Source organism: Caloenas nicobarica, chromosome 26, assembly GCF_036013445.1.
Source record: "Caloenas nicobarica isolate bCalNic1 chromosome 26, bCalNic1.hap1, whole genome shotgun sequence".
Lineage (NCBI taxonomy): Eukaryota > Metazoa > Chordata > Aves > Columbiformes > Columbidae > Caloenas > Caloenas nicobarica.
The window spans coordinates 2,624,704-2,641,579 of NC_088270.1; the positions used below are offsets into that span (position 1 = coordinate 2,624,704).

A 16,876-nucleotide genomic window follows, 5' to 3' on the forward strand; every position below is an offset into this window, starting at 1 on the left:
CAAACACAGGGCATAAAAGAATATATATATTTATATATATCAGCTCTGAGATTGCTGCTGCGCTGGAGGTAATTGTGAAGTTCAGGTTCATGGCTTTGTGAAGAATCACAGCAGTGGCCCTGGGTACTAAATAACCGTCACGTTGGCTGCTTGGCCAAGGGGAATTTCACTCACGTTCCTACCTACTGTTCAGGTTTTTGGCCATGGCTGGTCCTTCTGTCTTCATCAACCTGCTAATGGAGTTCAGATGTATTTAGGGAATACAGATGGAAGGGTTTGGCCAAGATGCAGAAAATAGCTTGGGGAGAAAAAGAACGGGACAACAATACAACACTTTACAACAATATTTCACCATTTCTTTACGATAAGAGTGGATTTTTAGAAGGGTTTAAGAAAAAACAGCAAGATACTTTGCTGGGCATTTTGTGGTATCTTTCTGTCAAACCCAACAAAGTCCCGCTTCACTGAGAAATGGGAATGGGTTCATTTTGTTGGCCTGAAACACACCATTTCTTCCGATTTGTCACAACAGCTGTGAAATACCGCTGTTTTGAGGCTCCTTTCTTACGGCAGCGGCGCATCTCCCACCTTGGGACTCGGGAGCAGCGATGACATTACATGACCTGACGACGTGCAGGGAAACCACCGGGGAACAGAGCTTTGAAACGATTTATTTAAGCTTTTTCATGGCATAGCAAAGCCTCAGGCTCTCTCTTGGAAGCAATGGCTTCCAGATAATTTGAGAAGCTGAGAGACAATCACGCTATGGTGTCCACGCCAGGAGGATTTACAACATCATCAGAACATGATTTGGTGGCACAGCCAGACCCGCGCGTCCAGGTTCTGCTCTGGTGACCTGTGTTGACTAAGGAATTATTGCCAATAAGGGAGAAAAGCCAAATAACAGAGCCCCAGGCTGCAAAAACAGCTCTGAAGAGAGGGGAAAATTAAAAATTATCAACAGATAAACAGGCTGGGAGGTAAAATCTGAGGGCAGCGCGGAGATGAGAAAGGCAGAGTCTTCAGAGACAATCCTCGCATCTCCTTTAATTCGTGCTCCCCTTGAAAAATAAAACAGCTAAATTACCTTCTCTCTGCCCTTTTTCAGGTGTATTTTAGAGGTTTTCCCCACCACTTGCTGCATTCCTTAGGCACAGATCCCATTTCAAATGCCCTCAAGGACCTAAAGAGGAGTGCAGGGGCAATACTCAAGTAGCCAGGATATTCTAAACACCCATAGATGTTGACTCATGTTTATTAATGCCCAAGATACCTACGAAAGGATGGTACATGGTTTCCACCTGTCCAGGTTCTCCCGTACTCTCACCTGAAGGCTGAACAGCAAGAGAAGCAGCTCCCAAATTATCTTACGCCGGCGCTCGGTCAGCAGGGAAGTATTGTATTCATTTATTTAAGACCACGCAGAAATAGCTTTCCACAGGGGACCACTGCTCCAATCAATAGATAAAATTATACCCTTAGACCACTAACTGCTACAACAACACCGTTACTATAAAACTTGCGAGCTCGGTACCGGATTTATAGCCAGGGTGGCTCAGCTGCGCCACAGCGGCTGCAGGAACCTGGAGCATCACCAATAAAAAATCCCTTTTTGACCTCTCCAAAGTGGGGGAGAGCGGCAATAAGATGGGGAGGTGTTCCTACCCTGCCTGGATGGAGTTTTTGCTCAGGTTTCAATCATATCCCTGCCTTGTTTAGCTAATCAACACAAAAAGCATCGCATGAATATCCAGGAGACCTCAGCATCTCCAGGGCTTGTTCCGTCTTCCTTCTCAAACGCCTCCGGCAGATAAAGAATAAAAGGCTCAATGCAGGTTATACAGGAGATATCAATCCTGTATCAATCCCTAATCAATCCTAATTATGTCTTTGTGGGAAGAAATGGTTGACAACGCTTGGGGTGAGGAGAACTTCCAAGCCCTGAGGAGGCAGCACCTTTATGGGCGATGACAGCAAAGCTGGCAATGCCAAGTTCTCACCGCATCCCATGGGGAATTTTTGGAGATCAGACAATAACAGACCTACCGCTACAGTGGATCCGAGGAGATTTTGTGCTAGGGAACCTGTAGCTTTGAGCGAAAGCTTGGCAGAATTCCCATTTTCAGGTTGCAGAGTGATGCAAAGCCTTGGAGAGTGAACGGTGAGAAGATGCTGGGATGCTCAAGAAGACACTGGGATGCTCAAGAAAATGCTTAAGTCATTTGAGAGACCCTTTCCAACATCGGGCCAGAGAATTGAGTGAAGTTTGAGCTTCTCCAGCAGCACAGAGGTTGTCGGTACCTGGTAGAGGAGCAAGGTCAGTTTTGACAGGGATAAGAGGAGCTCTGGCTCAGATTTATCCTTGAGACCGAGGAAGATTGACGCTCAGCCTCTGCTGCTGCAGATGTAAAAGCCACTTGAAAGATCCAGATTAAGCGTCCCCATAAATCCGAGCAATTCTGAGGCGGCAACCGCCTCGCTGGGCTGCTAACGGGGGGCACGAATCCGTCACCGCATCTCGGTGCCGCGCTCTAATAGGACATTTTCTTGGCAGGGAGCGTTCGCCGAACCCACTTTGAACTACGGCAGGAGTTCACGCAGAGAGGCATTCGGAGCAAAAGCACAGCCAGCTTTGCTCTGAACAAGCCATTTTTTCCCCGAAAAAAACAGCAAGGGCTCCATGGCAGAGTCCCAGCTGGTTTCTCTGCAGGCGGTAAGAAGAGCCTGTTGTAGGAAGGATGCTCAGCCTACCAAGGGCTTCAATATTTAGGACACGTTTTAAAGCCGAAACCCTGTACCCTTCGGTTTTGCCAGAGCTGCACATTCCCTTTGAGAAGCTATTAAGCAGCAGACGAATCGGCAACCTTTCATCGACAAGTCACTCGGCCCTTTAAACGATCTCCAAATAGTGTTTTCTTTTTATTGCTTTCTGCAGTTTAACAGCCTTGATTTCCAAGTTACTTCGGGTTATGATAAACTCCAGATCTATAGTGCTTCTGTTCTCTTTGGTCTCCCTCACCCACTTTTTTATGCTTTTATTAAAAAAGATCCAGAAAAACAGATAGCGGATTAAAAGAGAAACAAATTGAAATGGGTCAAATGTATCTTGCTTAGATGACAGCCACCCTATTAGATAGTTTTAAACAGGACAAATAATCTGCTCAGAAGCACAAGTGGGCTTTTACATTTATTCTAAATTACGAACCAAATGATTGCAGCCTCAAATGGAAGCTCTGGCTAATTGCACTAATATCTCACTAATTCCAGCACCAAGGAATGGGGGGAAAACTAATGATTTTCACCATTTTACCAATTATTCAATTTAGACCAAGGTACGTTATGCAAACCCTGGGTTGAGCTGCTTCTCCATTTTGTGATCTACGATAAGGACTGGAATTCCAATTATTAATAATGGAGGAGCTATAATTATTCTAAGGACAGGCATGAGATAATTATAAGCCATAAAAACAGCACAATTCTCTCCCCGTGTCTCACAGAACCAAAACCTATCTGCAGACCGGAGATATGCCGAAGACAAAAATAAAACCTCAACAAGTTTCCCATTTTTGAGGTATGTGGGTGAATTTTGGCATTTTGGGACCTCCACCTTCCCTCAGAAAGAGACACCAGAGCTTTGCATGAGTCCCAGCGCCTTTAAATAAGATCCCAAACCTTCAGAGCAAAATAACCAAGGTGAGGTTTGCAGCTCAGGCTGCAAAACTTTAATTCCTCACCCTCCAGGCTCGCCAAACTCCAGGTGTTCCTTACGGTCACCAACAGACCCACGGCGAGCGGAGATGCCTCGAAAAAGCCGCAAAAAGCAGGTTCTGCTGCCAGCCACCAGCGCTAACTCCAGCGTAAACCCCTCTCCTGGCACACAGGTCAGTGTTCGCACCTAAACCAGCCGGTACCGCGGAGGCCGCCTGCAGATTAAGGTGATTTTAAGCTGCAGCAAAGCAGTGAGCAGGGCTATAAACCAAGGAGGGAGCTGAAAAGGGGGAGTTTGTCCTTCCTTGGGTGCAGATCATAAACCGTTAGGTGGACCAGGAGGAGGATGCTGCACCCAGTCCTCCTTCTGTCCCTTTTTCAGCCATGGCCATGAGGATGAAGCTCGCCCACCGTCCCTGTTAGTGGCTTTATGAGTGGCAGCCAAAATGTGGCATAATCGCTGCAGCGACGCTCGCTAACAACTCGAGCTAGACCTGGCGAGAAGTCAAAGGCAGCGGAGGGAAGAAGAAAAATAGCAGGAGCAGGATCGACGTGTGGATACTGGCCTTTGGCCACCGCAGAGGCAATAGAAAAACAAGCCTAAATTTTCAGGTTAGTTCGAGATTCTTGTTCTTGGGGAACTCAAGTGACCCAGCTCATAGATACCGAAAATCTTACCCCAAAATCACAAGGGCAGCATCACCTCCCGTGCGCGGTACAAACCTTGGGATGTCCAACCCAGAAGCCACGGCTCGCACCGATGAGCTGATCCGAGGAGAAATCCAGCCCTTTGTGAGCAAACAGCACCCTCCTCCCGATTACGTATCTATTTCTGAACGTTAACAAACAGGGAGCAGCATCGGATTGAGCAGGTTATTAGCAGGATGAAGACAGGTGGCGGAGGATTAACTCTGAAGTGTCTTTATTGCGGGGCCGTCATTCCAGACGGTCCTTCCTCTCTCGGCAACTTTCACTGGGCTTAATTTCACCCCACAGCTCACAGCCGGTGATCGTGGACAAGGCGATCGTCAATCACAGCAAAGGGATGAACCTACAGCAGCTACATTTGAGAAGTGTCATCCCATTCCCCAGCCCATACGCACCCCCAAATCCCACCAAAAGGCGATTCTTCCAAGCCAACAAGTCCTCTTGTGCTTCTCTACCTACGAGCGTGTTGAGATGTCTCTGTTAAGTGACAGCAAGGTTCTAACGATCCCTGTAACTACCCATTTCCACTACGACGGAGACCCCACACCTCATAATTATCGCATTGCCCCACTGCCTACCTCCGCTTTCAGTTCCTCCAGCTACCCTGTAATTATTAATAGGGCTATTCGTTAGCACCGCCGTGCAATAAAAAGAGGAAAAGCTCTCACTTGGCACAAATATAAAAGGGAAACTGTCTCTCTCCAAGGTAAGTGGCCCAAAGAGTCTGGCTCAGACGCTTTGGGGAGGCAATTCCTTGGCTGTAGCTTTGCGGATGACCAGACATCTGAAACTCCCCTGGGCTCGCACGCCATCCAGCGTGGGTCCGCACTCAAACCCACCAAAACTCCGGGAGGCTGGAGGCCTCTGATTGCCGTCTAGTGAAAACACAAGTCCCAGGCGGTCTTTGTAGCCATGGAAATTCCCCGGCTTTGTTCTTTTTTTTGGCAGATTGTACCTTTAAACGTAATGTTTAAGCGTAATGGTCCTGCAGCCTGCGGGGGCCAGAAACTGCACATTGTCAGGCAGGGACACTTTGTTCCCTTTCCCACACAAAAGCTTTTACTTTTGGCTTTTCATGTCTCTTTGTTCTCTCCACACAAAAGCCACGTTCTGCCTGAAAAAGGGGCTCGCTCCGGAGGCGGACGCGGGGCTCGGAATCCGTGGTGGGGGTTCAGGAGCTTCTGCGAACCAGCCTAGAGGATCGGTGAGATGTCCTGCTGTGTCCACGGGTTCCGCCAGCTCCTAAACACGCCGTGAGCATCCCTGGGATGCTTCAAACTCTCAGACACCCCATGAGCATCCCCAGGGTGCTCCTGCCCACCTGAGCACAACCGCAGGAACCTTCTCTAAGAGCGCTGAGGGACAGGAAGGTATCGAGAGGGAGGTTGTACCTTCTCACGCCGCTCAGATGAGACTTTGCCACCCGTTCTGCCAAGAGGCAGCCCCTTCCCGTTAAAAACACGCTCTAATCAATGTTTCAAAAGCATGTGGTAATTAACAAGCATGAGGTGAAGCCTTGCAAAGAACTTTCCCCGTGTCATCAGCTCGGCATCGGGGCTCCTGGGAGCCTGAAGGAACCTTTGATCTTCTGACTGATATTTGAGCCGTAATCTCACCTCTATGAGAGAGTTTTACCCCGTGAAGGCTAATGCAGCTTTTACTCTCGTGAAGACAAGGCTTCCTGCAACAGTAGACCCAAAACAAGGACTAAATCCACGTTTGGATGGAGTTTATGGCCCCCAGAGTAACCTCACAGGCTGACACGTTCTCAAGACCCTCCCATCTCACCGAGCTCTTGGATATTGAATCTTTCCCTGAGACGGTGCTGCACCAGGGTTTGCTCCGGAAAAAGGAGCCAAGCAATGAAGCTACCAGTAGGAAAAAAATGCCAGTTCTTCTGACCGTAAATAGTTTTTGTTTAGTTATTACGCTTCATAATTATTTATGATATTTCTATGGATTAATCAATGCTCATAAAGTACTTGGGGGATGACTGGAATATAAAACAGGGAAATTTCAGTGAGATCTCTGGCAGAGTGCAAGGGTTTGACAGGCAATGGAACAAGCTGCAAAGACGCTGAAAACGGGTTCTCTGGATGTGTCAGGCTGAGGCACTACCACTCAACTACAAATACATAAACCACTCAACTAGAATAAAACGAGTAGATGTACCGATGGCTGGAAGACCTTCCCATGTGACAAATCCTTTCTGCAGGAAAAAAACCAGGGATTTTGGATGTATGAAGCTAATAAACTTGTGTTCTTCTGTTGCAGCTTCACGCATGGGGCTTCCCCACATCCACGCCTACGAAGATGTTTCCGAGATGAAAGGAGAAATAGGATTTTCTCCTTGGTGTGAACAAGAACCTGGCGCGTTCCTACTTTGCAACAAGATCGCTAATGAGAAAGGAGGGATAGAAGGCGGGGAATCCGCTCACCTTCAGTCATCCTGCGGTACTTCTCCTTGTACATGAACCCCAGCACTAGGCAGCATCCTCTTCCCGGGAGCCCCAGTTCTGCAAGAGAAGAGAGAGCGACGTTAGGAGATGGGGCTGGGGACAAGAGTGAGGACACGGGGATGCTGCGGGGAGCAAAGAAGAGAAGATAAGTCCGGCTTGGGGCACCTCATGACAAGCAAGTGACCCTCTAAAGCGCCAGAGTCCGAGGAGGCACGCGCCCTTGGTATTTGGATTTCTTAACGGGGCTTTCTGGCCACGGGTAACAAGCAGAGCGAGATCTGAAGGCAGCTTTTTCCAGAAGTAGGCTGCGTGCCTGCGCGCTCTCCCCGTGCGGCAAAGAACTCGAGTTCTTCAAACAAATCCTCCCGCGTCGCAGTGGAGAAAAACGAAGGTACCACGTCCCCGATGCCGCCTGTCTGCGGACCTGCCGAGCTCCTCGGGGGGTTGTGCGCTCTGCAGAGCCCCGCTGATCAAAGCCCCTTTGATGTTTGCTTGTTGTGGCCGCGGTCCCTTCAGAGCCCCCTCTAAAGACTCCCCTTGGGAGTGTCGCAAAGTTGTGCCGCCCGCAAGAGGGTTGAGGGCACAGTAGCAGCTTCAGATAAAGCCCAGCAGTCTCGGCTTTTAGCAACACGATGCAAACTTGGGTTTGAATTTCAGATCTGGGCTGCGTCCAGAGGAAGAGGAGAGTTGCTCACCGCAGCATGGTGATGTGCAGAGAAGACAGGCGGATTTATCAGGGTATATACCCAGATGCACATTACCCCTCCGTGATACTGGGAGCTGCAGAGGGGTTAGCATCCTCCTCTTGCGCACAGTGCAAGAATCAGAGCCTAAACGCAGAAAAAACAGATTTCTTTTTGATGCCAGGACACTCAGGGTACAAACAAGGCTTGCAAGAGCAGCTCCTGATCCTAAGGCTCCCGTCAGGGAGGACATCGGCATCTGACCAAAATAAATCCACGTGAATCCCACTGAAGTCAATGCTCAGACAAAAACAAGTCTCTTGAGATGCTTAAAGTGAGCTGAGATTTCATTGCCCCCCCCTAAATCCACATTGCTACCTGGAGAAAAATCGGCATCTCCAGAAAGTGACTCGCGTCCCCTACCCTGGCCACTTCGGAGGTGTTCGCAGCGCCCTCGCGGGCCATAAAAGGTGCTGACTCGGCTGGAGATGTCGAATGATCAGACAAATCAGGGCAGATGAATCAACCATCCGCATTCTCAGCCATTTATTGAATCAGAGTCCTAATTCACAGGAAGAGGTAAACACCAAGCACCTCCTGTCTCGGATGACATGATTTACCATCCCCGCACGTGCAAATACACCCAAAAAAGTGTTGACTTGCAGACTGGATGCCTCTAAAACCCCTGACTGCTGCCAGGGGCTGCTGGTTTTAGCTGAAGGATGTTTAACACGTTTAGCACAAGTTTAGCACAATAACTAGAATCGATAAGACCTTGCTGAACTTTGAGCGGGGTTTCCATGAGGGGTTGCATGATGCCTGCGAAATAAAAAATGAAAAAACCCCATGTGCACGTGACCAGACAGCTGCGAACCTGCCGATAGTTCATGCAGAGCCTGCAAATCGGCCCAGAGGCCTTTGTGTCTTTATTGATAGGACAGCAAAACCGCATCGATTCCTATTGAGCCTTCGCCGAGCACCAAGGTATCAAACCATAATTAAAACAACACAATTAGATTAGCATCACACAAGGCGGCTCAAGCGGAGCTGAGCAAGGCAGCATTCCCACCTTACTAATTGAGAATGTGTGGATTTTTTCCTGGACGCGCAGACCTGGTGTGACGGGACCATCATATTCTCCATCCCCAAACGTCATCAAGAGCCTCCTGAACCAAAGCTCCCATTGGGCAGAACATGGGCATCTAACCAAAATAAAATCACATGTGTAATCCTGCTCAACCCCAGCCTTAGACTAAAGATAGACAGGGCTGAGCCACGTGGGCTGGATCCAGATTAAATTGGGGTTATTACCCATTTGGAGCCTGGACCAGCACACACCAGTATGGGTGTCTGTCTCCCATTTGCCCCCCTGAGGGATGCTATAATTAATGCTTATAAACCACTTTGATATCCCACGATGAAAGCAGCTATACAAGAACACCACTTTAAAATAATTCATACCATAAATTTGCAAGAACATGCAAAAATCCTCATAGCTGAAGGCGCCTTTAAATACTTGAGAGTGCCTTTAAAAGGTAAAATACTTCAAGAAGCTGCTGCTGCCTAAGGATGTCTCACCACTTCATGGCTTTTAGTGGCTACCTAGAGCTAAAATAGTTCAGCAGATACGCAGAATTTTAAATGTTTTGGCTGAGATATCACTGAAAACAGAATATTTTAACCCATGCGTGTCTCCCATCACCCAAAACAAATCCCACCCAGTTCCTTGCAATTGCGTTTGACTTTTCGCAGCAGAGCTCAATGAGTTACAGTTGAAGTTGATCGTCCCAGGCGCTTTGAAGTGCGAGCTTAAGTCTGGAAAATACCTGGCAGAATCGTGGTTTTTTTACTTGCTCAAAAGCACCTGCGTTAATCCACCTCAAAATCTGCACAAGAACCACTTAGACAAAGCACAAGCCACAGCTAGGGGCAGCCAGCAGCAACGAAGCAAAAGCCAATTAAAAGAAACAAGTTCAGGGTCTTCTACAAAGGGACTTTTTATGCATAGACAAAAAGATTTCCCTCTGCTGGCCCAAAATATGGAATCCTCCTCCTTTTTGCTCATTTCTCCCATCATTTGGGATTTTCTTACCCAATTTCAAGGCAATTTCTCTACCCACAACTCAGAGAGGGAAATAAGTTTCTCATCAACAGGTGCAGAAAAGGCTAAAGCCGCAAAGCCATAATAAAGGTTTATTATCAAAGTCATAATGTGTACTGTTGTGGAGCTGTATCCCACCAGGAATGATAATAAATGTTTAATAGTTCAATAATACCTGTTTAATAATTTTTCAGCTCATCCTAATTGCAAGTTTATTAAAGAACAATAAACTTTCTAATAATTGTAAAGGCATAATTGCAATTCCATTGCTTATTTAATATTGAGTTAACTATATTGCAACTAAGCTATATTTTTCCATACATATTAAACATCAATTAGCTGTTTTAAACTATTGATTTGTATTTAATTAACTATGCTATTATATACCTATTAAGCTCTTATAAGAGAAGCAGAAACAGCTGGTCTCTTAAATTAAATTTTCCAAACTTTGTATTAACATGTTTTTCTTCCACAGAGGTGGCAATTTGCTGTCGTAAATATTTTTCCGGTCGCGTGTTACACGTGTGAGCTTCGTTCTGAACTTTTTCTTTTCGGGATGTGGAACATCGACATTATTTGCCAAATAATCCAAATTACCGCCGCATTTCGGTAAGAGCAAATGGATCCTTTGGCAGGTCATTTCTATATTACACTGTTAAGTCTACAGAGCAATCCGAGATCCTCAGAGATGAAAAAAAGCAACACAAATGCAAGTTATTATTAAATCTGTGCCTGGTTAATTTATAAAAATGTACTAAAAAAACCCCCCAACCTAGAGAGATCCCAGATGAGAAAATGGGCACATTACTGTTTGAAATATGAATGAACCAGAGATCAGTGTTAAACGCTGGAGTTCTATTCTATAGCGCTCTGCAGAAAAGTTGCATTTATAAACCCGTTTGTCGCGTTATGTACTCGCGAACCACCTTGTCATCCGTTTATTGCCCAATTAAAAATCTTAAAAGCAGAGGATTAGTTGAGTGTTCCCCTGCAGGACGACAATCCGAGCTGTAAGAATCCATCAGCGGAGGAAGCCAGATGGAGCGGAGGCATTCGCTCCGAGATGGAAAAGGTGGCTGTGCCGAAGGGCGATTTTCTGCCCGCCCCAAACCCTGGAAGTCCTGTCCAGATTAAAGAGAGAAGGTATTGAAGGCAGAGCTTGCAGAAACCCCGCCTAAGTTCTGGTTGAAGACTTTGGAGCGGCCAGGTCTCCTCTCTTGCCGATGCGTGAGGTGAGGACCAACTCAACTTTGATAGGGGAAAATTCCCCGCAATGGAAATCCTGTGAAGTACCTTAAGACCTAAATTTACCTTAAACAAAGAGAACTTCTGGTGCTGAAGGTTTGAGGCTCCTTAAAATTTCTACCAAACATCCCTCGGGTTAAAAACTGTAATAGAAAATGAGGGAAAAACGCGGGTGCGCATGTTTTCGTCGAGGTCGTTTCAACGCAGAGCTGCCCAGGGGGAGGTTGTCTTGGACAAACAGCAAATGCCGTGAAATATCACAGTACAGCGGAATCCGGCTCTTCAAGATGCTTTGGAAGGCACCAGCACCAAAAGCTTCAAGGGGAAGAGCAAAGAAACGACACAGCGAGGGACTCTCCCCAAGAACGAGCTCGGCCCCGGTACCAGACAATTAAAAGCTGTTTCTTAGCAAGAAACACGACTTGCAGAAGCGGGAGAAAAATGGAGAAGGATTCACGCTGCCGAGCAAAGAGAATTATTTCTGCGTTCCTGGCTAATGAAGGGGGAAAAAGAAGACACCTCCAAGGTGTAACTGAGCTCTGCAGCGTTTTGAAGAGCTTTTCTTATTTTCTTTTTTGGCAACACAGAGACTTCGGTCCCTAAAGTTGGACAGGGAATTTGTGCTCCCCACTCTCCTCCATGGCTGGAATTCCTTTTCTGAACCTCTTACAAACATGTCCTGTTTGAGGAGCATCCAGCAAGTGAAGAAGAATCCTCACAAACCTCAAATCCAGGCATTCTTTGGTTTTTTTTTTTCCTTTTAATTTCGGCTGAAATAAACAAGTCAGAAGGATCTGCTGTAGGAAAAAATAATTTACCCCAGAGTAAGGGAAGCGGCTTTCAGTACTTGAAGCTTCTTGCATGAACAGCTTTTGTACCTTTGGATGCAAAAATATGTGTTTATACCAGCCAAATAATCCAAAGTGCTTTGCTGAGGTCTTATGGCAGCCAATTTCACGACACCTGACAAGCAGGAAAAAGTATTTTTCCTGTATTTCCTGTTGTAAAAGTCGTAACTTTTGCAGTGTGTTTGTTTTATTAGAAAGCAAAGCAAATAAAAGGTTGTGTATAAACAGAGTCTGCTAGTAATAATAAATTGACTCCTATTTTGCGCTCGTGAGAGCTCAGATAGGACCAAGATCCGCACGTTTTGATTCCTTAAGGAAGTTCTAAAAGTAGAACTCGTGTGAAGCGCCGCTGCTCGGCCAGGAGAACGCGGCGATGGAAACACTTTGCAAAGAGCCCGGGACGTCCCCGCGCTGCTCTGACAGGTCTGGACACGTTGGAGAGGAGAGGAATAAGAAAAAATAAAACGCCGGCACTGTAAAGGTCAGGTCTACTGCGGCACTTTGGATCAACAACGGCGGCTTCTTGCATCTGAAAGTGACACTACTGTCAGCGACGGGGAACCCCGCCATCCGGCTGCTACCGGGAAATCACGCTCCATCCTCGCAAACACCGTTACAGAAGTGCACAGAAGTGCATCTTATAATTAAATTGTATTTGCCCGTTACCGCACAGCGGGGCTGAAATTCTTGTGCATCTGAGACCTGCCGGGCAGATACAACCATCTCCACCAGGAGACCAGTGACATGAACAAGTCACCTTGGTTGGACCCTCAACCACAGGTGAACCCCTATTTCCTCCTGAACTATTTAAACCTCGCAGAAATTTGAATAAGAGTTGAGGCAACTAAATAGCTCGAGCAATCTCATGGTGGTGTTACTAAACCATTACGGATGAGTAATTCAGCCAAGGGAGCTGCAATTTGAGACTAATCCCAGCTGGAGGTGCATTTGCTGCAGTTCTGACTCTTCCCCTTCCATTAAAACACGGGAAGGACAGCGGGAAAATTGGTTCCTACCCTCCGCCAACGAACAAGGCACCGATGACGGGGAAGGGGTGAAAGCCACGAGATTTAAGGGGTTATCTAATCACCCCATCTCTGTCCCTTTCTGCAGAAAGGCTGCTCTGATTGAGGCATTGAAGCCTGGCAGCGCGCTGGCTTCAGCCACGCTCGGCGGGAGGGGAAAAGAAAGCGGGTGGGCAAATTTCAGGCCGTGGGAGGCTGATTGCTGCCCTGTCCAGACTGCGGTCCTTCCATCTCCTTTGGAGGAACAAACCCATCCCCACCGGCTGCTGCATGTTTGAGTCCCACCAGTCCAGGGAAGCCACAGAGCACCCACACCTCACGTTGCAGCAGCCTAAATCTTCAATTCTGCAATATTTTCTTGTCTCCTGACCACCCCGTCTCCCCTTTTCGAGCGCTATCAGTTTCCTGATCGACCAGAAAACTCACGATTTCTGCAACTGGTCCTGCTGGCCAGGTCTCGACACTGCAAACGCTTTGCTGGCAGTGCCCCAAAAAAAGGCAAGGAGTTTACACGGCATTCAATAATTCCTCCGATCCTACAGATGCAATTATCCCAGGGAAGAGGTCAGAAGGTAAACGGGGGAAGATGGCAATAAGGGAAGGACTCGGCACCCTGCTTGTGTCCTCCGGCATGCACAAGCCACAGAGAGCTCTTATATTCCGCAGTTCCCCCTCCTCATGACAAACCTTGCCCAAATTAAGCCCCAGCTCCCAGCCGATGACAATATCTGCCTTTACACACCTCCACATATGACACCAAACCCTATAACTTATTGCAAGCAGCTCGGTTTCCACTGCCCGGGGACACTGGCCGTAACTTGAACGATATGTGAAAACAGCTCCCCTGCTTCCCCCAGCACACGCTCTCTCCATCCCATTAAAAGTAATGGGGCGAGATCGTCCAAGCCCATTACTTTCGATGGTTTCGCTTCAGCCAGACAACCTAAAACTCCCGTATCCTCCAAACAGGGATCAACGCAGCTCCAAAACTCCCCACCTCATTATTGCATCACGTGCTCCAGCTTGCCAGGGTTTAATTGGAACGAGAGCCAACCCCGCACTTCGGTTTGCTAATTGCCACAGGAGAGACGCGAGTGTTGCTCGCGCCGCTGACGAGCGTCTCCGTGCTCAGCAGTTTTTGGTTTTTCAAGGTGTGAGGTTTTATAAAAAAGTTCTTAAAAAAAAAAAGACGAAACACATGCAAACGCAGCCACAGGAGAGGTGCTTTATGGAGCTCTTAACGTGCTCCAAGATTCAGCTGGTGTTGGAGGGAAAGCGGAATTGCAGGGAGAAATATTGCAAAAAGCCAAGCGCAAATCATATATTTAAGATGCATCACGGGAGCTGTAGTTTGAGTACTTCCGAACCGTAGTTCTAATAATACACTGAGGATAGAGACAGGCCAAAAGTCAAGCCACTTTGCTCCCATGACGCTTTGATGTTACGACATGCTCAGAAAGCTGCGCAGTCAAACACGTTTTTGTGGGCGCCTGAGAAATCCCATTTCTGACCTCGCCTTCTGCTCTGGTTTCATAAAAAACTGGCAGAGCTGCACCACATAAAGCCACATGCCAGCTGGGGAAGAGACCCATAATGACATATCCAGGACACCGAAACAACAACCACCATCTCAATACCTGGCCAAAAAAAAAAAAACTGGGAAGAGCCGATGAGTTAAATGGTTGACCAAGTTGCCGAGATGACACTTGGAGCCAAACGATGGAAGTTTTGAGCCAAAACCAGACTTTTCTTGCCCCTGACCTTCACAAAGAGAAGACTACGCTCAATGCTGTGCCGTGTTGCGATGCCGAGTTTATCTGCCACCGCTTCAAAGATGTTCACGTCTTGCTGCTCGCAGCCCCATCCAACCCAGGACAGATTGTCATAAATTTTTCAGCGGCTGGAGCAGAGCGCAGCAACTGTGTGATTAGCATCTTTTTCTCCGCTGCACATTTCGTCTGTAAACTAAGATTAAATACCTGGAGGGGAAAAAAAAAAAAGCCGCAGAAAAAAAAAAAAAGAGAACATTAATATGTTTTCGCTGCAAAGTTCACACGAGTGAGCAAAGAGTTCAGATCAGCGGTCGGGGCAACTTGTCGGGGGGAAGTTTTCCCCACGTGCTGATTAAATTCTGTGGTTTTCACCAAGATATTCCTTCTGTTGGTGAGTCTGCACCTTGAAATTCGGATGACCAGGGCAGAAAGGTCTGCAATCCCCCAAAAGTGAACAAGGGGAGAAGAACTGCTCTATTACCCACCCAGGTTTGAAGTCTCAACTCATTTAAACCAAATAAAACCTATTCCAGTCGCCTGTCAAGCCTCAGGGACCTCACTTTCCTGCGACCTCAGGCAGAGAGAAACCGAAGGAATTAATTTTATGTATTGCTGGGGAGATTAGAGATGGTGCCAGCTGTTGGGAAAGAGAAGAAATCATCAGCTACAAGTACAGCAACCATCAAAATGTTGTTTTTCATCACTGCAGCACAAGTACTGGGCCGGTGTTGTCAATAAGGCAGCTCAGATGGTGAGCATCTTACATCACCGTTTAAAAAAAAATCAACCAAATAAACAAAAAAAAAGCCCAAGAAAAGATAAAACCATGCACAAAACTCTCCTGCTGAGCCCGGGGAGCGTGGCAGAACACAACGGCCTTGCCTTGAATCGCCAAAAAGCAAGAAGATCTACAGGATTTCTGATGGCACCGCCCGCCTTTCAAAGGGCATTACACACCAGTGGTCTAATCGATAACATATTATATCCTCTGTGTCTTATATCCTCATGTTTATTGTGTGTAAATAGGGATTTACGGTGATCCGAGCACGTTCGTTTAACACCCCTTGAATGAGATCTGCCAGCCGCCCTCTCGGGACCTTCGGGAAATGAAATGATGCTCCTTCCACAAAACCATCTTTGTGAGAGAAGTGGGGAAAGAAAGGAGGAAAAAAAAGAAAAAAAGAATAAAACAAGGCCAAAGTAGCTAGATCAGAGAGACTCTGTGCGTGGAACAGAAAGCGGAGTAAGTGTCAGCGCTGGGATTCAGAGTCACACCGCTATTATTGAGAAAGGAATGTTAAATATCGCTCCCATCTCCAGTCCAAGGTGCTGCTTTTGGGAGGAAAAGGTTGGGGGAAGAAACTTTTCCTTGAAAAGCATCGGCACATCTATGCAAAGTTCCTTTATATTTGATCTGCAGCACAAAGAGCGGAACAGAGGGATGTCATCCTCTGCGGCTAAAATGAAAAAGTAAAGAGGACTTTTATCCCAGATCCACTTATCTCAGGAAATAAATTCTGCTCCTGCCTGCAGCCAGTCAATATTTTCCAGGTGGATGGCTTTCTTGCTGGAAAAATGAACAAAGCAATCAAAATAATTTGCTAATTCATTTCATACTATATTTTTTTTTTTTTAAAGTCTAAACTGCGTGTTAAAACAAATGTGAGCAACCCGGTGTGTTGTGCCAACATTTCGTTCAACAGATATCAAAGCGAGATTGAAATTCTTAATTGTTTCTTCAAACACGTTAACACACCAACGCCCAGCAGCTGCACAGTGCTTCCCTGAGGGAAAAAACACCACAGTTAAATTTAACAGCCACGTATGTTTTCTATAGGATGGTGACAGCTTAAAGGTCTCCTGACACCTTTTGGAACAGCACGACTCAAGTGCCTTTGCCTGTTCATCCCGAAACACCTCGGGATGAGTGGACGTGACCCTGTTCCCACCTTCCAGGTGAGGCCACCGGCCGAAAATGAAATAACTCATTCAAGCCAAGTTCTTGATCAACGGAGCAGTTTGGGAGAACATTCAGGTACATGTCTGTGGAAACACACGGTCTGAGCAGCTTTGCTGGTTGGGTTATCCCACCGTATGTGCCCTACCTACCATCCTCTCAAGCTCAACTTGGTATTTCCTTTTCAAGAAAAGGAAAATCACGCTTCCACGCCATAAACAAGCCTCTAGAGCAAACCTCTTTCCTCCTGGCTCTGCAAAAAGCTCCTCACGCAGCCTCATCTGTGTTATTTACTCATAGTTTAGCTGCGAAGGAGCAGCAGTATCCTTTTTTTCTTTTTTTTCCTTGCAAGAGGATGCGGAACCACGTT

At 46.9% G+C, this 16,876-nt stretch overlaps 1 protein-coding gene across 1 annotated transcript in view; it reads right to left on the reverse strand.

Annotated features, from left to right (window-relative positions):
• KIRREL3 (kirre like nephrin family adhesion molecule 3) overlaps positions 1-16,876 on the reverse strand; it is a 227,605-nt gene that overhangs the window by 62,978 nt on the left and 147,751 nt on the right. The window contains exon 2 of the mRNA XM_065652075.1: positions 6,855-6,932. Coding sequence (XP_065508147.1) covers positions 6,855-6,888 — 34 coding nt within the window. The 5' untranslated portion in view covers positions 6,889-6,932. The remainder of the gene's footprint in view (positions 1-6,854; positions 6,933-16,876) is intronic.